The 20,855-nt window shown below is 54.9% G+C and overlaps 2 protein-coding genes across 4 annotated transcripts in view; both read left to right on the top strand.

Moving 5' to 3' along the window:
• The window catches only part of ELL (elongation factor for RNA polymerase II), a 68,319-nt gene extending 55,989 nt beyond the window's left edge, over positions 1–12,330 (top strand). For 2 of the 3 annotated variants that reach the window (XM_085040316.1, XM_085040318.1), the window contains exons 8-12: positions 222–720; positions 3,989–4,055; positions 7,118–7,289; positions 8,121–8,165; positions 9,287–12,330. In XM_085040316.1, coding sequence (XP_084896442.1) covers positions 222–720; positions 3,989–4,055; positions 7,118–7,289; positions 8,121–8,165; positions 9,287–9,391 — 888 coding nt within the window. In that variant the 3' untranslated portion in view covers positions 9,392–12,330. The remainder of the gene's footprint in view (positions 1–221; positions 721–3,988; positions 4,056–7,117; positions 7,290–8,120; positions 8,166–9,286) is intronic. The other variant, XM_085040317.1, reaches the window with a different exon arrangement.
• Positions 12,331–15,718: 3,388 nt separating this feature from the next.
• ISYNA1 (inositol-3-phosphate synthase 1) lies at positions 15,719–20,567 on the top strand. The gene is made up of 11 exons (XM_085040320.1): positions 15,719–16,023; positions 16,869–16,993; positions 17,073–17,234; positions 17,863–17,992; positions 18,066–18,259; positions 18,343–18,492; positions 18,572–18,787; positions 18,859–19,023; positions 19,100–19,213; positions 19,324–19,541; positions 20,208–20,567. The coding sequence occupies exons 2-11, from the start codon at positions 16,880–16,882 to the stop codon at positions 20,416–20,418; spliced, it is 1,674 nt and encodes a 557-aa protein (XP_084896446.1). The 5' UTR covers positions 15,719–16,023; positions 16,869–16,879; the 3' UTR covers positions 20,419–20,567.
• Positions 20,568–20,855: the final 288 nt, after the last annotated feature.

The following is a 20,855-nucleotide window of genomic DNA, read 5'->3' as shown; positions in this document are numbered from 1 at the left end:
CTTTTTTGCCCTCCTTAACAGAAACGATCCCAACCTCTGGAGTTCACCAGCTCCACTCCATCTTCACCACCATTTCTCCTTTTTTCTCCCTCTAGAGTTCATCTTCACCACCATTGATTTCTCCTTTTTTCCCCTCTTTGACAGAAACGATCCCAACCCCTGGAGTTCATCAGTTCCATCTTCACCACCATTGATTTCTCCTTTTTTCCCCTCTTTAACAGAAACGATCCCAACCCCTGGAGTTCATCGACCCCCTGGCCAACAAAAAGCCCAGGATCTCCCATCTAGCTCACAGAACTCAACCCACCTTCAACGGGAAGCTGAACTCCTCCAACGGGAAGGACACCCCAGCCCCTCCTGCCCTACCCCAAGCTCTCCCCGAGCCTGTCAGCTCCAGCTCCTCCCTGCCTGCCCTGGAGCTGCCCAGGCCTCACGATCCCCTGGCGGATGTCAGCAACGACCTGACTCACAACGGCAGAGACTGTGACAGCACGGAGCCTCCCGAGAGACTGAGTCACCCCCTGCCCACAGACTGTGCCCAGAGCAGCAAACACAACTGCGGCTCCTACGTCAAATCCAAGAAAAAATCCAAAAAGCACAAAGACAAGGAGAAGGAGAGGAAGGAGAAGAAGGGCGAGGAGAAGTGCAAAGAGGAGAAGCAGAACTGTGAAGTAATAAAAAATGCTGATTTAGGTAGCGTTGCGCAGGAGCAGGTTACAGGTGAGTTGGGGGGTGAGAGGGGTGGTGGGTGTGATTCCAGGTGTGATTCCAGGTGTGATCCCAGCTGTGATCCAGCTGTGATTCCAGATGTGATCCCAAGTGTGATCTCAGATATGATCCCAGGTGTGATCCTGGGTGTGATTCCAGGTGTGATTCCAGGTGGAATCCCTGGGTATAATTCCAGATGGGATCCCAGGTGTGATCCCAGATATGAGTGGTTCCAGCTGTGATTCCAGCTGTAATTCTCCAGGTGTGATCCCAAATATGATCCCAGATGTGATTCCAGATACGTTCCCAGCTCTGATCCTGGGTGTGATTCCAGATGTGATCCCAGCTGTGATTCCATCTCTGATCCCAGCTCTGATGCCCTGCATTCCCTAAAATCCTCTCCGTGCTGCCCTGCAGGACTTTGTGTCATTAATTCAGGAATCTCACCCTGGAGCATCCACAGAGCAGAAAAGGAGATTCCCCTTGCTCAGCTCAGCTCTGCAGGCTCAGGGATGTTTTTCCCTCATTCCCAGTGGTGCTATCAGTGTTATCCCACTCCAGGCAGTGTTTATCCAGAGTTGGGATCCCAATTCTGATCCCAGGTGTGATCCCAGCCCAAATCCCAAACCTATTTCTGATCCCAGCTCTGATCCTGTGATCCCAGCCCAAATCCCATTTCTGATCCCATTTCTGATCCAAACTCTGATCCCAGCTCTGATCCTGACTGTGATCCCAGCCCCAATCCTATTTCTGATCCCAACTCTGGTCCTGACTGTGATCCCAGCCCCAATCCCAGCCCCAAACCCCATTTCTGATCCCATTTGTGATCCAAACTCTGATCCCAGCTCTGATCCCAACTGTGATCCCAGCCCCAATCCTATTTCTGATCCCATTTGTGATCCAAACTCTGATCCCAGCTCTGGTCCTGACTGTGATCCCAGCCCAAATCCCATTTCTGATCTAAACTCTGATCCCAGCTCTGATTCTGACTGTGATCCCAACTCTGATCCCTACTGTGATCCCAGCCCCAAATCCCATTTCTGATCCCATTTGTGATCCAAACTCTGATCCCAGCTCTGGTCCTGACTGTGATCCCAGCCCAAATCCCAACTCTGATCCCAACTGTGATCCCAGCCCCAAATCCCAACTCTGATCCCAACTCTGATCCCAGCTCCAATCCCAGCCCCAAATCCCATTTCTGATCCCATTTCTGATCCCATTTCTGATCCCAACTCTGATCCCAGCTCTGATCCTGACTGTGATCCCAGCCCCAAATCCCATTTCTGATCCCAGGATCCCATTTGGGATGAGGCAGCACATCCTGGGCTGTAGGGAACCAAATGCCAGCTCTGTGTTCTCCCTGCAAATCCCCAGAGGTGCTTCCTGTGCACAGAGGATATCAGGTTTTTCCTGTTTAACCTTCCTGCTCTCTGGAAGCCTCACAGCGTGTCATGTTTCTCCTGGCTAAATTAAAAGCTGGGATAATCTGTGGGGATGAAAGGCTGGGAGCAGTGGGAAGAGCAGCAGTGTTTTTGTTGGGTGTTGTGCTGACTCTCGGTTGGGTTTTTAATGAAAAGTTACTCACAGAAGCTTTTAATATTGGCTACAAAAGAAATGATAGATAAACCTGGTGATAAATGCTGGTGAAGCAGTGGAGAACCAGCTCTTCCAGGCTGGAAAAGCTTCCCTGCATCCCACTGGGGCTGGGAATTTATTTATTCGGGGACTGACACAACATTCCACGTTGTTTCTCTTCCCCATGAGCCTCTGGAGAGACAGAAATTCTCTTTTTTAAAATATATTTTTGTCAGTGTTTCTGATAAACATCCCACATTCTTTCCTTGGAAAGTTGCTGAGCCTCCACCACCTTTCCTGCTTCACTTTGCAATTCAACTCCTGGATTTTTGTTAATTAATAGGATTTATATTCTGTTCCTGCTGCTGTTTTGAGGTAACAAATCCGAGCTGGACTGGGAGCAATCCCGAGCAGGATGTGGTCAGTCCTGCTGGGATCCTCAGCTGAGATGTTTTCCTTCTGTTCCTTGCTGTGGGTAGCTCCAGCCTCATCCTCCTCCTTCCCCAATTCCCTCTGGGGCTGTAGGGAAGCAGAAAAATCACAAAAAGTTTGGCTTGGAAGGACCTTAAAGCTCCTCTGGTTCCACCCCTGCCGTGGGCAGGGATTCCTCCTGCCAGGAGTGGGAGTTTCTCCTGGGAAAGTTGAAAAAAAATTGAAAATTCCACAGGCTCTGGAGGGACTTTTTGGGGTTCTTTCAGTCAGTAGGTGGCACTCACAGGCAAAATAAATCGTTTTCTTCCCCAACCCTCAAACCCTGCTCTGCATTTTCCTCGCCCTGGTCAGGAAAGGAGGAAAAGGAGGATGAGCTGCAGCAGGAATTTGGGATTGGGATGTTTTTAGAAACGCTGGGATTGTGCAATTCTCCCATCCTGCTCAGGACAGCCTCGCTGTGGGAATTTGGGGGGGAAAATCCATCTTTTTGAGGAAACATTCAGCTTGTTGCTGACTCTGCTGAGGAGTTGGAATGGAACTCAGAGCTGGTGGAAAATATCCCTTTCCAAACGTGGATCCAGCTTGCTTCCTCTCTCCACATTCCTCCTGCAGCCTCCACCACCTTCCCTGCTTCACCTCACAGTTCAATTCCTGGATTTTTGTTAATTAACAGGAGTTGGGTTCTGCTCCTGCTGCTGTTTTGGGGTAACAAATTGGGATTTGTTGGGTTTATTCTGTTCTTCCGTTCCTGAACATCCCCAGCTCCTCATTCCCTCTGCTTCCACTTGGATTTGTGTGCAGAGGTGAGCTCTGCATTCCCTAAAATCCTCTCCGTGCTGCCCTGCAGGACTTTGTGTCATTAATTCAGGAATCTCACCCTGGAGCATCCACAGAGCAGAAAAGGAGGTTCCTCTCAGCCCAGCTCAGCTCTGCAGGCTCAGGGATGTTTTTCCCTCATTCCCAGTGGTGCTATCAGTGTTATCCCACTCCAGGCACTGTTTATCCAATTAAATTCAGATTTTTTTTTTTTTTTTTGCTGCTCGGTGCATTGGCTGCTGTTGGTGTTGTTTTGCTGACAGACAAATACTGGAGGAGCCTTGAACTTTCAACCACCTTGTTGTGGCTCCTCTGCCTCTCTCAGTTCCAAGCAAAACAGAAAATCCTCTACAATTCCACAAACTCTGTAGTGCAGACGAGTTTTACGAGCTCCAAGCCCAATTGCAGGGAGCTTTGAAGTTGAAGAACATCTGTAAACAAATCTTTATTTTTTCAGGTCTAAACGGAACATGCAATAATTCTAGTGTACCAACATCAACTTCAGAAATGCCAGATTATTTATTGTAAGTATGTTTATCGGTTGCTCCATCACTTTTGGGCTCGTGTTTCAAGCTAAAAAAAATCACAATATGCTGGGGATTTTTGTTGGGTTTTTTGTGTCATTCGATAGAACTCGGTGAGGTGAAGAAAAAAAGAGCAAAACCAGGTTGGTTTTTGAGACTAAACTCGATACCAAAGCTGGTTTTTTTACCTCCTTAAGGAGTTCAAGGTTATCTCCTGTAAACTGTCGAAGCATTTTAAGAAACATTTCATACCTTGGGGGGGTTTGAAAGGATTAAACATCTCCACGTTCCAGCTGGAAACTCTGAGAGGGAATAATCTGCTTTAATGTTGTGGCAGACAGGGCGAGGAAGGATTTGGGGTGGTTTGCTTAATTCTTCCCCTCTCCAGAGCCAAGATCATCCTCACAAAGCACTGAAATATTCTTTACTGAGAGGTTATAACCCCTGGCTCAGGAGGGGAGTTATTTCACCTCTTCACTCTTTCATCAGATCCCCTGGAGGTTAATTAAACAGCTGAAACCCAAAAATCCCTGCCAAGGAAGCCCCAAAATCTGCATAAACCCAAACCTGTTCTGAGCAAAGCTTCAGGGTGGGGAAAAAAATCATAGCTGGGGGAAATTCTCTGTGCTTTTCACAGCCTGGGGGTTGTTTGCTTCCAGCAGATCTGGTTTGGGATCTCTGGGAGGGAAGGGATGGAGGAGGAGGAGGAGGAAGGTCTGGAGGGGATGAAGAGTCCTGCTGTGGTTTCTGCTTTTTGGGGTGGGTCAGCCAGACAAACACCCCCTGCAAGGTGGTATTTTTAGGGCCATTCTGAAGGGTTTGGGTGGTTTTTCTCTCAGATCCCTCCTAAAAAAAAAAAAAGGGATATTTCAGCTCCTTGGGCCCTCTGCAAAAAAAACAGGGAGAGATTTCAGAGATTTCAGAAAATCAGAGCTGTCACTGCTCTTTGATGCTTCCTTATCCCAACCCAAGGAGTGAGTTCTAGAAGTTCAGAGCTCTTAAAAAGTGCTAAAAAACACTGAAAGTTCCCTTTAATTTGAGGCCTAAATTAACTTTTCCACATTGGTGCACTTAGAAGTTCAAATCTCTTAAAAAGTGCTAAAAAACACTGGAAATTCCCCTTTAATTTGAGGCCTAAATTGGCTTTTCCACTTTTGTGCACTTAGAAGTTCAGATCTCTTAAAAAGTGCTAAAAACTGAAAGTTTCCCCCTAATTTGAGGGCTAAATTAGCTTTTCCATGTCTCTGCACCGAGCTGGCCCTGCTGCAGCCAGAGCAGGGAGGCAAATTAGAGCTTCACCTACCAAAAGGTGAGTTTTACCTTCAGAGAGAGCTGGAAATATCACCTTTAATAGCTTTTTATCGAGCAGAATAATTTCCAAAAGTCCTCCAGATGTACAACCTGAGCTCAGTATCTCCAGAAGGTGCTGGGAACACATCTGTTAGTTGGAAAAAAAAAACCAGAATAAATCTCCTCACCGTGATTCCTCACCCTGCCTTTGCCACACAATCACCCCGCGAGCATTTTGCAACGCTTTTTGTGCTCTTCAAAGGCTCCTAGCCCTGGAAAAGCATCATATTCCTGCTGTTCCAACGGCTGGCACTGGTGCAGAACTGCATGTTCTGCAGGCCAGCAGGAGTCAGGGGAGCTATCAGCCTCCTCCCACAGCCCCAGCTGCTCCCAGGGCTGCCTGGACCTGCCCATCCCACCCTATCTGGCTGAGATAGGGCAGTTTTGGGAGCAGGCATTGTTTGTTTTGGGAGGTCAAGGCGACAATCCCTGCCGGTTGCCTCCGTGATTTGCTACTTTAAAAGCGATCAGGGTGAGAGGGAAGGACTGCAGGGTGTGCCAGGGGTGGTTTGGGTGGGATTTTTGGGGAGAATTTTTTCACTCTGGGATAGGGAAACACCATTCTGGAGGGGTTTGAGCCATGTGGAGGTGGCTCTTGGATTAGATATCAGACTTTGAAATTCAGTAGATTAGTTTTCCCAGGTTTAAACAGTTCTTTAATGTACAATTTGAACGACGCTTCTGTTGCAATTTCACACAGAAATTGTGTGTGAAAATTGAAGTGTGCTCAGGGCTAGGATGATGTTTGCTGAAGAGTTTGGGATTTTTTTTGTTTGGGATTTTTCTCTTACTTTAAGAGAGTTTTTCAGAAGAACTTTTCCAACTTTGATCCCACAATGGTTGGGGGTTGGAAGGACCTTAAAGCTCACCCAGTGCTGTGACAAGGACACCTCCACTGTCCCAGGGTGGCACAAACACTTCCAGGGATGGGGCAGCCACAGCTTCTGTGGGAATTCCATCCCACACCCTTCACAGCGAAGAATCCCTTCCCAAAATCCCATTCCAACAATCCCATAATCCTAAATCACCCCCAGCTTTGCTCCCAGTCACCCCACAGTCTCTGCACCTCCACATCCTAGAGAGAATTCCCCCAAAACCAAACCAAATCCCCCAAAATCAAACCAAATCCCCCCAAAACCAGTCCCCCCAAAACCCCATTTTCAAAATCCCTTTTCCCCCCATAATCACCCCCAGCTTTGATCCCAGTCACCCCAGAGTCTCTGCACTGCCACATCCTGGAGAGAATTCCCCCAAAACCAAACCAAATCTCCCGCAACCAAACCCAATTCCCCTGAACCCAATCCCCCCACAACCCCATTTTCAAAACCCCTTTTCCCCCCTAATCCTAAATCATCCCCAGCAGTCTCCACACCTCCACATCCTGGAGAGAATTCCCCCAAAACCAAACCAAATCCCCCCAAAACCAATTTCAAAATCCCTTTCCCCATAATCACCCCCAGTTTCCAGTCACGTTTGTGTAAAATTCCCCCAAAACCAAACCAAATCTCCCAGAACCAAACCCAATTCCCTGAACCCAATCCCCCACAAACCCATTTTCAAAACTTTTCCCCTAATCTAATGGTTCATCGGTGAGAATTCCCCAACCAAACCAAATTCCCCAAAACCAAACCAAATCCCCAAAACCAAACCCAATTTCCCCACAACCAATCCCCCCCAAAACCCCATTTTCAAAATCCCTTTTCCCCTCCCAGAAAATACGCAGCCATCTCCTCCTCGGAGCAGCGCCAGAGCTACAAGAACGACTTCAACGCGGAGTACAACGAATATCGGGATTTGCACGCCCGGATAGAGCGAATAACCCGACGGTTCACCCAGCTGGACGCCAAGCTGAAGCAGCTCCTGCAGGGCTCTGAGGAATACAAGGTAAGAGCAGCACTAAAAACACCCCAAAAAAAGATGTTTTCTGCACGTGGCAGAGCTGGAGTTGTTTGATCCTCGCTGGAATTCCAGGCTCGGAGCTGGTGGGGAACGTGCACGGCTGACAGCTCGGGGGGATTCTCCTCACCCAGCTCTGAGCTGCTCCTTTTTCAGGCTGGAGCCACATCATGGGACTTGTTGACAAGGAAAGGCCTCAGTGAGACAATTGGTGTCCTCAGCCAAAAGCTGCTGGAAGCTATTAGTGTATCCCAGCCAGAAAAACTCCTATTTGCACATATGGGAGCAGATCGGGGCTGCGAGGGGAGTTAGCACGGGGTCATCTGCTCCTCCTGCAATCTTTGATCTGAATAATGCAGCGTTATTGGGCTTGTCAGGGTGATTTCTGAAGAGTTTCTGGCTGTTGGTGAGCTTGGAAAAGTGAGTCTCATCGAGGAGGAGAAAGAGATTTTTACAGAGCACCTATTGTGCTCAGCGCTGCTTCCTCCCCTCGGAGCTCCTGCCTTTCTCCTTGCAAAATTCCTCCTTGCTGGGTTGTTTTTATATCTTGGGGTTGAGGGGCTTTGGAAAAGGGAATTATCCTGGAATCCAGGTGGTTCTCATGGCTGGAGATTGGGGTTTCATCCTTCTGTGTCAGCTCCAGAATATCCATGGAATTCGGAGCTGGTTGTACCCACTGGAGCTCCCCAGGGAAGCCCTGGAGGGAGCAGATTTTGGTTGGAATTCAGAGCAATTCTGCCCATCCAGCCATCAGCAAACACCTCCTGCAGAATTAAAAATAACCCCCTGTTTTCTTCTGCTTTTTCCCTTCCTTTCCAGACCATCCACGATCAAATTCTACAGGAATATCGGAAAATTAAAAAGGTAAGCAAACATCCTTGGTCACAGAAAACTTTTGGGTGGTGCTCTTGGTGTGACTGAAAGAGATGAAGCCTTGCCAAGAGCAAGCCCAGGCTCTGAGGCAATTCCAGCAGATCTTTGTTTGTCTCCAGCTCGTCCCTAAAAGCTGAGCTGAGAGGGTTTGGGGTGGCTGGGAACGGTGGGGATCGCTGAGCCGTGGCTGAGGGACAATGCTTGTGTTCACACAGCACCTTTATCTCTCCAGGGAAGGAACAGTTTGTGTTCCACACCAGGGATAACAGGATTTTCTGGGATTTGGGGACGTGGGATCAATCCCTGGAGCTCTGCCCCCAGATTTTTGGGGTGTGGAGCACCTAAAATACCTTAAATCACAGTGTTTTTATGCAAAGCATCCACACACCCATGGGGATTTGGGTTTTTTTTCCTGTAAATCAGTGAATATGGTCCTGATCCCTGTTATCCTAAGGGATTTAGGAACTTTTTGGGGAAACTCCCTGCATGTTGGAAGTTCATCTTTATCCCAGAGGCTGTGAGGTTGGGGCAGAGAGCAAAGGGTGATTTTTGGGAACTCAGGCTGAGCCCAACTCAGGTGTGCTCCTGGAGCCTCCTGGGGCTGGAAAATGCTGGAAAAGGATTTCATCCTTGGCTGTGTTCAATCAGAAAAAATCCATTTTTAAAAAAGCATTTTCCCTTGTTCATAGCCATGGCTTGGAGCTGAAATAGAGGAGGTTTACGTGAAATATTAGGAGGAAATTCTTCCCTGTGAGGGTGGTGAGGGTTTGGGATGGAATTCCTAGAGAAACTGTGGATTCCCCATTCCTGGAAGTTTCCCAGGCCAGGTTGGAGCACCCTGGGATGGTGGAAGGTGTAGGGTGGAATGAGATAACCCTAAAAACTCTTCCCAACCCCAAACCCACCCCACAATTTAATCCCTTTCTCCTCCATGCTGTCGAGCTCAACACACTCAACTTCCCTTTCTCCAGCACCTCTCCCACCTCTGCATTTTAATTTCCCTTTTCACTTTTCATTTTGCAGACAAACCCCAACTTTTTATTTCCTTTTCATTTTTAATTTTGCAGACAAACCCCAACTTTTAATTTCCCTTTTCATCTTTTGTTTTGCAGACAAACCCCAACTACAGCCAAGAGAAGAACCGCTGCGAATACCTCCACAACAAACTGGCCCACATCAAAAAACTGATAGCAGAGTATGACCAGCAGCAGTTTTAGCTGCCACTCAACCCCAGGACTGGGTAGGGCAAAAATCCACCAAAATCCAGTCAGCCCTGGACGTTACGTTCCCTTTTGTACACCCAAAAAAAAAAAAAAAGAAAAAAATCCCTTTCAGAGAAACGAGCGTTAATTCCTCGTGGTTTGAAGAACTTGGGGATGAATTTAGGATGCCACATCTGTCATGTTCCACGTCCAGCACGCTCCTCCTGAGTTGGTTTTTTTTTTTGTTTTTTAAAGCCTCTCTGAATGTTGGAATGTAACAAACGGATAACAAAAAAAAAAAACCCCAAAAAAAAAAAAACCCAAAAAAAATTCTGCTTATTTCAAGCCAGCGTTTGACACTTAAGGGAAAAAAATTACCTAAAAGTGACCGAAGCTCCCGAATAAGAACCTGTAGTTTTTCGTGGATTAAAAGTTTGGCATGAAGTTGTAATTCCCCCCTGGCCCAGCTCCACGTGGGTTCCCAGTTGTCCTGCAGATGGGGAGGAACTGGAATTTGCTGCTAGGAGTTGCCTGTTCGGGATGAACTCCGCGGAAATACACCACGAAAATTCCCTCAGCTCTCCTTGTCTGGCCCTGCTTTGTCATCCTGGGGGGGTGGTGGTGGCACAGGGGTGTCCCCCGGGCTCAGCACCTTGGGATCCCAAAAAGAAAAAACCCCAAAATCCCATTTTTTTTTAAAACTGCTTTGTGCATTTATCAAGCACCGACCTGCCCAGTCTGCCCAGTTCACCTCGTGCTGGGAAGATGGAGATCTGTCTGGCTTTGACTTTTCTAATTTTCTACCGAGGCTGCCAGTTTTATTAATTGCTAATGAGACTGTGGTCTATTTTTGTATCAAAAAAAAAGAGAGGGAAAATCAAATATTTTTTTTTTTTAATTTTATTTTTTATTTTTCCCCAAACCGTGCCTCACTTCTCCTTCCAGGCCAAGCGGTTGGGACTTTTTCCTTAACAGTATTACTAAAACTTCATCCAAAAGTCACCCCTAGGAGTGACTTTATCCCTTGATCCACGAGAGGAGGGGGTGGGGGGTGCTCTGCTTTCTCCTGGGATATTTTTTTTCCTTTTTTTTCCCCTTTTTTTTTTTGCTGTGTCTTTCCAAGGCAGCAGCAAATCCTTGTGAGAGCAGTAAGGTGGTGTTTTCCCACGCGGATCCTTTCCACTGGTGTGCTTTATCTTCTCCCTGCTTCCTGAATTTTTTTTTTTTTTTTTTTTATTTTATTCTTTACTTTGGATTGAAGGGGGAAGGTTTTTAGAGTATGGCCAGGGTGTGAGAAACACTCCAAAAAGCACAAAGGTGTCCTTTAACTCTGCTGTTGCTTTCTTTCTCTCCCCTCTCCCCTTTTTAATCCTGCCAGCCTGTGGGATTTGACTTCTTCCCGCTTCCGTTTATCTCAGAGTGAAGGATTCCTTCCCTGTGGAGTCTCCTTCCCTTGGAGGTTGCACTGAAGAGCTTTTCACCCTTTGAAGGAGAGGAATGGCAGAGTTAAGGAGGAAAACACTTAAAAAGAGGAATATTTTGAGGTTTTTTTCCCGCCCCGGACAAAACGTGGGTCCGTTATTATTAAAAATAGGAGATACAGTTATTAATAATTATTATTATTATTATAATTTTGTTGTTGTCACACGGCCAAGGCCACTGCTTTTGCTTTGTCACTTTATTCTGAGGTCTCTCCCTGTGCATCCAGGACTTTGCCATCACCTTCTCCAAGGGGAAGGTGACAGCCAGGGGGACGCGGTGGCTTCGGAATGCCACTGGAGAAGGAGGGTGAGGAGAGATCCTCAGCACCCCAAACCCCCCCAGGCCATTCCCAGTGGGAATTTCAGGGTGTAAGGAATGCTTTGCTCCATCCCTCCCTTCCCAAAGCCAACCCAGAGCACCACCAGCCTCTGGGAAAACCCAGAAAAACCCCTGGGAGTTTAGGAGGAAAGTTTTCCTGGAAAACTTCACCCTCCTGGAATTCCCCCAGCGGGGTGGGTGGGAGCTGGGGGGGTCTGGGAGGGGATGAGGAGGACCTGGGATGGAACAAATCCCGGGAGGTTTGTCACCACACAGCCCAACTCCAGGATTTTGGGGTGGAAAAATCTGCATTTCCCCAGTGCTGGGGGCTTCGTTTCGACTGTGGAAGAGGCAGAACTCGGGATGGCAGAAGAGGCAGCAGCTACAAACCCAGGATGAGTAAATTCTTCCGTGGAAACACTTCTGATCCTTAATATTTCGAAAGGAAGTTTTGGTTGTTTTGTTTTTTTTTTTTTTGTTTTCTTTTTTTTTGTTGTTGTTGTTGCTTGGGGGGGGATAGAGAGATGGATCTCAATCTTTATACATCTGCTATAAGATATTTTTGCAAACAGAGTTGTATACAAAGATGTATTGTGTACATTTACATGTATATTCTGGAACTTCTAAAAAAATTTGAATATTAAAAAAAAAAAGGAAAAAAAAAAAACCCTGAAAATATTTAATGAATTATCCAAACTGTGAGACCCAATTAGCATCCACCAACTTCCTGCTTCACTTTTCTTTCGGACTGTGTTAAAGAATTGTAGTCAAATCTGCCTTTTTTTTTTTTTTCTTTTCTTTTTCTTTTTTTTTTTTTTTTTTAAGACAATGAAGCTTTAGGCAAAATTTTGTGCTTTTTGGGTTAATAGAAACCAGTTCTAGGTGATTAAGTATGATCTTAACTTATTGATACTGTGTTTTACTTTGTAATATTGTACTGTGGATAAAAAAAACTATATTGAGCCATGGAGTTGGAGTTTACAAAAGAGCTTTTCACTTTGCCAAAATGTTACAATTTCAAGGCAGCATAGTCTTCAGCTTTCCTAATCTTTTTTCTTAAGAGCTAGTGTCCTTTTTTTGTACACTAAAAAAGCTGAATGCTGATTTTGCAACATATAATAAATTCACTGTATTGGAAAACAAGCAGACAATAAGGTTGTGGATTTCTTTTCAGTGCTTCTCCCTGCAAGGAAACTCAAAAAAGGGAAAGGTGATAAATGGCTGGCGTGGAGCTTTGGAAGCAGGAAACGGGAAGGAACCGGGTCACTTGAGTGAGTTGGAAGTGTCAGAGCAGGGAGTAGGTAAGAAAGAGGAGAGGGAAGAGGTGCCTGGAGCAGGGCAGCTCCTTGGAACGCCGCGCTGGCACGAGCTGGGAGCTTCCCACTGCTTTTTTTGGGGAGAAAAACGGCTTTGGAGGAGGTGGTGGTGTCAGCCTGGAGGGTCCTGATGAGCCTGGCGTGGAGTTTCTACCAAAATATCCGGATGCAAACAGCACCTGGGCCGGGTCAGGATTGTCCCTTGTCACCATGGGTTGCTCTGGCCCTGCCTTGCAGCATCCCTGGGGCTGGGTGGAGCAGGCAGAGTGAAATCCAGGATAAAAAAATCCGGGATATTCAGAACTGAACAACCTTGGAAGAGCTGTTTTCCTGGAGCAGAGGGTGACACCACAGACTGGAGGCCACAGGTGCTGGCACTGCATCCACTATCCCATAATAAACTCGGAGTAAGTGCTGGATTTGGGATTGTCCCTCCCAGCCAGCAGACTGTGGAGAAGGTGACAATAACCCAGGGGTCAAATACCATTTTACAGAGTCTCGGTTTATTTTTTTTTTCAAGGTGTCCTTGACCTCGGAGCTGACCTGGCATGAGGAGTCACCGGTGGGACTCACTGTGGAGCAGGAGCTGAGCCAGCCTCTTGCAAATCCCCAAAATCTCCAGTTTTCCTTTTCAGATGTGACTTTTCCGAGCCCAACTTTGCACCCCGGGCTGCCTTCACCCCTCTGCGAGCAGCTCGCACAGGAAGGGTCCTCATCCCCTCCCAGCTTTCCTGGGGAATTCCTCCCAACCGCTGGCAGCTCGGCGCTGCCCGGGGTCACGCATTGAGCTCATTAACTCGGAGCTGCCCCAGTGGAAATTTACTGGCTGCGTTCGCCGTGCCAGAGCCGCCCGGGCTGCCGCCGCCACCTCCTCCTTATCGGCACCGCGGCACCGGAGCATCCCCGAGTCCTCCCGGACGGCCAAACCCGAGCCGCGGGCCGGGCAGGAGCTCAGCGCTCTGATAATCCCCCGAGAATTCACACCACACCTGGGAAAAGTGTCCTTTTCGGGCACAAACTGCCCCCAAACTGAGCTCAGCCCCGGGCAGGCCCTGGCTGAGTTTGAGGGATGCTGGAAACGCTGGGACAGCACCGTGGGGTTTTTTTCCCCCGTGGGTTTTTTCCCCTGTTGATATTTTTTTTCCCCGGTGGGTTTTTTCCCCTGTGGATTTTTCCCGCCGTGTTTTTTTTTCCCCGGGCACCTTTTTTTTTCTCCCCGCGGCTCGTTTACAGGAGGAAGCTCATTAGAATAATTTGTCCTCGCCACGCTCCGATGGCGCTTGTCCCTCTCGCGGAGCAGCTGCCGGGCACGACCCCCAAAATCACCCCTTTCTCCCTCCCTCGCAGCCCTGGGTCCGACCTTGGGCACGCAGCGCCCCGAGGGCGACGAAACAGCGAGAGGGAGGAGGATGAGGAGCTGCCAGCTGGGATAATGAAGGGCCGGAGCTCGGGATTGTGTTACACCAGGGGAAAAAACCCAACTGTGGAGGAAGCAAAACGTGGCAGGGGAAGGCCGAGGCTGCCGCAAGGCATAAATTCGGGGTGGCGTGGGGGGGACAGGGGCAGGACCCCCCATCCCGGCCCTTCCCAGCGCTCCGAGCATCACCGCGCTTTCAACCTCTGAACCTGCTTAGAATGAATCTCGGCGGAGTTCGGGAGCCCCCGGGGGGGGCTGGAAATCCACGGAGCGGGGGGTCTGCGGGGAGCGGGGGGTGACACCATTGCTGGGGGAGCGGGGCCGGTCGCTATGGCTGCGCTGGGGCTCGGCTGGAGCTCCGCCAGCCCCCGGCAGCTGGGGAGCGAAGGCACTGGGCGGCCGGCCCGGGCTCCCGGCCCATGGACGCGTTGGGCGAGCGGGAACAAGGGAGCCCCGCTCATGCGGTGCCGAGCGTGGGAGGAGTGGGAAGGGAGTGGGGGAAGGAACAATGGTGGGAGTTATGGGAGGGGGGCGAAAAAAAAAAAAAAAAAAAAAGGGAAAAAAATAAGGAGGGGAAAGAAAAAAAAAAAAAAAAAAAAGAGGAAAGCAGTGGAAAAATACCAGTTCTGGGCCCCTGGCAGCGCTGCCCGGACCCTCCCCGCCCCAGGATTATTGTACAAAGAAATGTTATTTTTGTTTCAATAATTTGCTGAGGCACTGGCATTCCAGCGCGGGGCTCGTTTTGTCCTCCAGCCCGGCACCAAGGGATCATTGTTCCTCCACGGCCAAGGGGCCGGACGCGGCCCCCCGGCACCGCCGTGCCCTCCACCGCCGCCTCTCCCCGCGGCCGCCCGGCCGCAGGTGCCCTCCGGGGTCGGTCCCGGTGGGTCCCGTCCCGCTGCGTGCCGGAGGCTGGGTGGCGATGGCAGCGAGCCCCGAGGAGCGGGGTGGGTGGCGGAGGAGGGCAGAGCTGTCCTCGCCGTGTCTGCGGGGAGCGAGGGTGGGGAGGGGGCCGGGGCGTTGCTCCGGCTCCGGGGGCCCCTTTGAAGCGGGGCGGGCCATTGAAAGGCAGCGGGACCCCGGGGGCCGCCAGCGGGGGGGCGTTCTGTGCTCCGGCCCCGGGCACACATGGGGGGTGCGGCCGCACACGGGGGTCGCTGCCCCCCGGCAGCGCTGCGGGGACCCGCGGTGGGCGCTGGAGGGGCGGCGGGGACACCGCGGCTCGGCTGTGTCCCTCCCCGGGTGCCGGGGGGTCCCTGTCGGGAGCTCCAGCGAGCCGTGACTTTCGGGGTGCCCATGCCGGGGGCTCCGGGCTGCCGTGACTTTCGGGGTGCCCATGCCGGGGGCTCCAGGCTGCCGTGACTTTCGGGGTGCCCATGCCGGGGGCTCCGGGCTGCCGTGACTTTCGGGGTGCCCGTGCCGGGGGCAGCAGCAGGGTAACGGGGGCTGTGCGGTGCCGGTGCCGGTGCCGGTGCCGGGCTGGCAGCCCCGCCGGAGCGGTGCCGTGGGAAGGCGCCCGCGGGTCCCGGGCGCAGGAAGCCGCCGGCCCGGGGCTGTCAATGGCCGGAAGGCGGCGGCGGGACCCCCGGTCCCGGCCCGGGACCGGCCCCGGCGACACTTCCCCTTCCCGGGTCAGCGGCCGCTTCCCCCTCCCGCCCGCCGCCTCCCGCCGCCCCCCCGGTAAGGGGAGCCCCGCACGTGCCCCGGGCCCGGGGGTCGGGGGCTCCGGGGGGGTCCGGGGGTCCGGGGCTGCCGGTGCCGGTGGGCACGTGCGGGGGGCGGGGCAGGGCGGGGGCGGGGCCGGGGCGGGGCCGCGGAGCCGATTAAGCGGCGGGAGCCGGGGCGGCAGCAGCGCGATCGCGTCGTCCCCGCGGGGCAGCACCGGACAGCGGGCACGGAGCACCGGACACCGACACCGGACACTGAGCACCGGACACTGAGCACCGGACACTGAGCACCGGACAGCGGCTGCCGGCACTGGGCACCGAACACCGGGCACAGCGTTCCGCCACCGGACAGCGGGCACCGGGCACAACCACTGGCACCGGGCACCGGCACCGATACAGACACAGCCACCGGCTCCGGCTCCTGCGCGCCCGGCGCGGCCCGGCCCGGTGAGTGCCCGCGGCGGGGCGGGACTGACCCCCGGAGAGCTTCGGGCTCGCCGATCCGTGTCCCCCCGTGCCCCCGGCGGGGTCAGCTCTCGTCCCCGTGCCCTCCGGCGCCGCGGGGCGCTGGGACACCCGCTGTCCCCAAATCCCCTTTCCCCTGGAAGAGGGACAGCCCTGGTTCCCGCGTCCCCTGTGCCACCCCGCGGTGCTGGGACAGCCCCTGTCCCCGTGTCCCCTCTGCCACCCCCGGGGGCAGGGGCGGTCTCGGTCCCGATGTCCCCAAATTCCCTGCACTCCTGGGAGCTGGGACAGCCTCTGTCCCCATGTCCCCTGCATGCTTTGAGTCCCCCAGGAGCAGGGACACCCCTGGTCGGGGCTGTCCCCACGCCACCTGGGAGCGACCTCTGCCACCCCTGGGATGGATGGCAGCGTCCCCTGCCCCCCCAGGGACACCCCCTGTCCCCTGGCAGCATCCCCAGTGCCCCACGCCTTTCTGTGCCCCTGCCACCCGCAGCGAGGTGACACCAGGGACAGTCCCCGCCTGCCCTGAGCAGGACGATTCCCCTGCACCCCTCTGCTCTCCGGGCACTCCGTGAGCTCCTGGGGTAAGGGTGAGGGTGTCCCCCCAACTCCCCGCCTGTCCGGAGGGCAGCGGCCGGTGCTGGACGCGGCTGGGAAGTGGCTGCAGTGACCGTCCCAGCGCCACCAGCGCGCCGGGAGGGCAGGGAGCCAAGGTCCCCACGGGCGGCACAGCCACGTCCCAGCAGGGCGGAGGGCCCGGGGAGGGCCGGGGGGGTGGCCAGGCGTGCCAGGCCAGCGGCGCTGACACCCATTTCCTCCAATTCCAGCTCCAGGAACAATGGCAGAGCCATTCCTCGTGGAGAGTCCCAACGTCACCTACAGCAAGGACTTCATCGAGGCCAAGTACACCTACAGCACGGTGCACGTCTGCAAGGAGAACGGCGTCACCAAGGTGGGCGGGCGGCGGGGGGCTCGGGGGGGCTCTGCTCGTCGCCGCTGTCCCCAGCTGTCGCCTCTCTCTCTGTCCCCAGGTGCGGCCGTGCTCCACCCGCTTCACCTTCCGCACGGGGCGGCAGGTGCCGCGCCTGGGGGTGATGCTGGTGGGCTGGGGGGGCAACAATGGCACCACGGTGACGGCGGCAGTGCTGGCCAACAAGCTGGGGCTGTCCTGGATGACCAAGACGGGGCGCAAGGTGGGTGTCCCCAGAGTGACCTGAGTGAGGGGGGTGTCCCCAGTGTGATCCCAACGAGGTGGGTGTCCCCAGAGTGACCTGAGTGAGGGGGTGTCCCTAGTGAGATCCCAACGAGGTGGGTGTCCCCAGGGTGACCTGAGTGAGGGGGTGTCCCTAGTGAGATCCCAACGAGGTGGGTGTCCCCAGAGTGACCTGAGTGAGGGGGGTGTCCCCAGGGCGATCCCAGCAGGGTGGGGTGCCCCCAGCAGGGTCCCTGCGAGAGGTGTGTCCCCAGTGTGACCCTAATGAAGAGGGTGCCCCCAGTGTGACCTCAGCAGGGTGGGTGTCCCTGACGTGACCCCAGCCAGGTGGGTGTCCCCGATGTGACCTCTGCAAGGCTCGTGTCCCCGGGGTGTCCCCAGAAGGACCCCAGCAGGGTGAGTGTCCCCAGAATGTCCCCAGCGAGGTCCTGGGGTTCGGGGTCACCCCACAGGGAAGGCGACACGCAGCTCCCATCTGCACCAGTGTCCTGCACCCCAATCTCCTCCCTGCTCCCGCCGAGGGGCTCTGCAGCCCAAGCCCCCCAATTCGGGGGTGCTGGACGCCCCCTCCCCCTGCCAGCGCCTCAGCCGTGCCCTCCCCACCCCAGAAAGCCAACTACTACGGCTCCCTGCTGCAAGCCTCCACCGTGTGCCTGGGCACGGGGCCCTCCGGTGATGTCTACGTGCCCTTCCGGGACCTGCTGCCCATGGTGCACCCCAACGACATCGTCTTCGACGGTAGGTGGGACCCGGGGGGACCCCGCGGCGGGGCGGGACACCCCGAGCGCTCGGGTGACGCCGTGTCCCCCAGGCTGGGACATCTCGTCGCTGAACCTGGCGGAGGCGATGCGGCGCGCGGAGGTGCTGGAGTGGCCGCTGCAGGAGCAGCTGTGGCCGCACATGGAGAGGATGAAACCGCGACCGTCCATCTACATCCCCGAGTTCATCGCCGCCAACCAGGAGGAGCGGGCGGACAACGTCCTGCGCGGCTCCATGGCCGAGCAGGTCCTGCCGGGGCGGGGAGGGGAGGTGACAAGGGCCACGGGGGGCGGTGCCACCGCGCTGACACCTCCCCTGCTCCGTGCCAGGTGGAGCAGATCCGCAGGGACATCCGCGACTTCAGGGAGAGCAGCGGGGTGGACAAGGTCATCGTGCTGTGGACCGCCAACACGGAGAGGTTCTGCGACATCGTGCCGGGGCTCAACGACACCGCCGACAACCTGCTGAGGGCCATCGAGGTCAGGGGGGCGGCCGAGGGGGGCGGGAGGGTGGCACCGCTGAGCGGGGGGGGGTGACACCTCTCCCGTGTCCCCGCAGCGAGGCCTGGAGGTGTCGCCATCCACGCTGTTCGCCGTGGCCAGCATCCTGGAGGGCTGCGCGTACATCAACGGCTCCCCGCAGAACACCTTCGTGCCGGGCGCCGTGGAGCTGGCTGCCCAGCGCGGCGTCTTCATCGGCGGCGACGACTTCAAGTCGGGGCAGACCAAGCTCAAGTCGGTGCTGGTGGATTTCCTGGTGGGCGCAGGGCTCAAGGTACGTGGGGTCAGCGGGGATGTCCCCCCCGGCAGGGGACAGGGGGTGACCTGCCTGTCCTCCCCACCCAGACCAAGTCCATCGTGAGCTACAACCACCTGGGCAACAACGACGGGAAGAACCTCTCGGCGCCGCAGCAGTTTCGCTCCAAGGAGATCTCCAAGAGCAACGTGGTGGACGACACTGTCCAGGCCAACCCCATCCTCTACGGCCCCCAGGACAAACCTGACCACTGCGTGAGTTGGGGTGGCTCTGGGGGGGTCACACAGGCACGGAGGTGACCGTGGGGGTGACAACGGGGTGGCTTTGCAGGTGGTGATCAAGTACGTGCCCTACGTGGGGGACAGCAAGCGGGCACTGGACGAGTACACCTCTGAGATCATGATGGGTGGCACCAACACCATCGTCATCCACAACACCTGCGAGGTGCGTGGCGTGTCCCAGGGTGTCCCAGGATCTCCCCAGGGTGTCCCCAGGGTGTCCCTGGGGTGTCACTTCAGTGCCAGGGTGGCTCCTGACCCCCTCGCCGCCCGCAGGACTCGCTGCTGGCCAGCCCCATCATCCTGGACCTGGCCATCCTGACGGAGCTGTGCCAGCGCATCACCTTCTGCACCGAGGCTGACCCCGAGTTCCAGGGTTTCCACAGCGTCCTCTCCATCCTGGCCTTCCTCTGCAAGGCCCCGCTGGTGCCCGAGGGCACCCCTGTGGTCAACGCGCTCTTCCGCCAGCGCAGCTGCATTGAGAACATCCTGAGGTACCCGAGGGGCTCTGTCCTCGTGGCCACCGAGTGCCACCACCCCCCTGGTGTCCACGGTGGCACCCAAAGGCTGGCCAGGGTCCCAGTTTGGGGGACCCGGGGTGCCAGTGTGTCCTAGTGTCCATCGTGGGGTGGCCAAGGCCTGGGGTGCCCAGTGCCCAGTGGGTGGGTCCCAGTGTCACCAGTGGGGTCCCAGTGTCACCAGTGGGGTCCCGGTGCTGGCATGTCCTGGTGGGTGATGGCCCCAGTGCCCAGGGAGGTGCCCAGGACCAATGTCCCAGCATGGATGTGTCCCCATTTCCCAGTCCTGGGGTGCCCATGGGGAGCAGGGTCCCATTTCCTGGGGTTCTCATTTCCTGGGGTTCCCAACTCCATTGTCCCCCAGTCCCCAATGCTCATGGATCTGAGCACCAGTGGGTCCCAGTTCCCAGTGCCTGGGCTGTCCCATTCCAGTGGATCCCCGTTCCCATTTCCTGGGGTGTCCAATTCCAGTGTCCCCAGTCCCCAGTGCTTGGGGTTCCCATTTCCTGGGGTTCCCAACTCCATTCTCCCCCATTCCCCACCACTCCCGTCCCTCACCACCACCACCCCCCAACACCCATTATCCCACCCCACACCCCCCAAGTCCCCCCTGTCCCCCCCTGACCCCCCGTGTGTCCCCAGGGCCTGCCTGGGGCTGCCCCCCCAGAACCACATGCTGCTGGAGCACAAGATGCAGCGGCCAGCGCCGAGCCCCAAGCGCGCCTGTCCCGGGGGGGCCGCGTGCCCCCTGCTCCCCAAAAAGAGCCCGACGCCCGCCCAGCTCAACGGGCACCCCTGTGCCCCCCGGCCGGGACCCCCCCGAGCCCCCCTGCACATCGACGGCGCCGACTAACCCCGAGTGGCAGCCCGGAGCAGCTTTTTAGGGGGGTGGGGGGCTGGGGGGTGGGCGTGGGGGGGTGTTGTGCCCCCCGACCCCAAATGCTGATGGCGACTCCAAACTGTGAAGCTTTGTACCCAGCAATAAACCCGGAGCACAGCGTGGTTTTGGGGTCCCTGCACCTGGTTTTAGGGTCATCTGGTCTTTGGGGTCACCCAGCTGGGTCCTGGGAACTCCACCTGGTTTTGGGGTCGCTTCACTTGGGGTTTGGGGTCCCTGCACCTGGTTTTAGGGTCACCCTCTTGGGGTCATCCAAGTGGGTTCTGGGAACTTCACCTGGATTTGGGGTGCTTTTGTCTGGTTTTGGGGTCAATTCATTTGGGGTTTGGGGTCACCCAGCTGGGTCCTGGCAACTCCACCTGGATTTGGGGTCCCTTTGTCAGGTTTTGGGG

Source organism: Lichenostomus cassidix, chromosome 28 (assembly GCF_008360975.1).
Source record: "Lichenostomus cassidix isolate B80296 chromosome 28, HeHo_3.0, whole genome shotgun sequence".
Lineage (NCBI taxonomy): Eukaryota > Metazoa > Chordata > Aves > Passeriformes > Meliphagidae > Lichenostomus > Lichenostomus cassidix.
Note: the sequence above shows the minus strand (reverse complement) of the source record. Positions and strands in the feature narration are given on the sequence as shown.

What these genes read in the sequence shown, in the direction of transcription:
- ISYNA1 (XM_085040320.1), top strand. Translation starts at nt 16,880, where the DNA reads ATGGCAGAGCCATTCCTCGTGGAGAGTCCCAACGTCACCTACAGCAAG. An exon ending in GCGGCTCCATGGCCGAGCAG is followed by an intron (nt 18,260 to 18,342) that starts GTCCTGCCGGGG and finishes GCTCCGTGCCAG; the next exon opens with GTGGAGCAGATCCGCAGGGA. An exon ending in TGCATTGAGAACATCCTGAG is followed by an intron (nt 19,542 to 20,207) that starts GTACCCGAGGGG and finishes GTGTGTCCCCAG; the next exon opens with GGCCTGCCTGGGGCTGCCCC.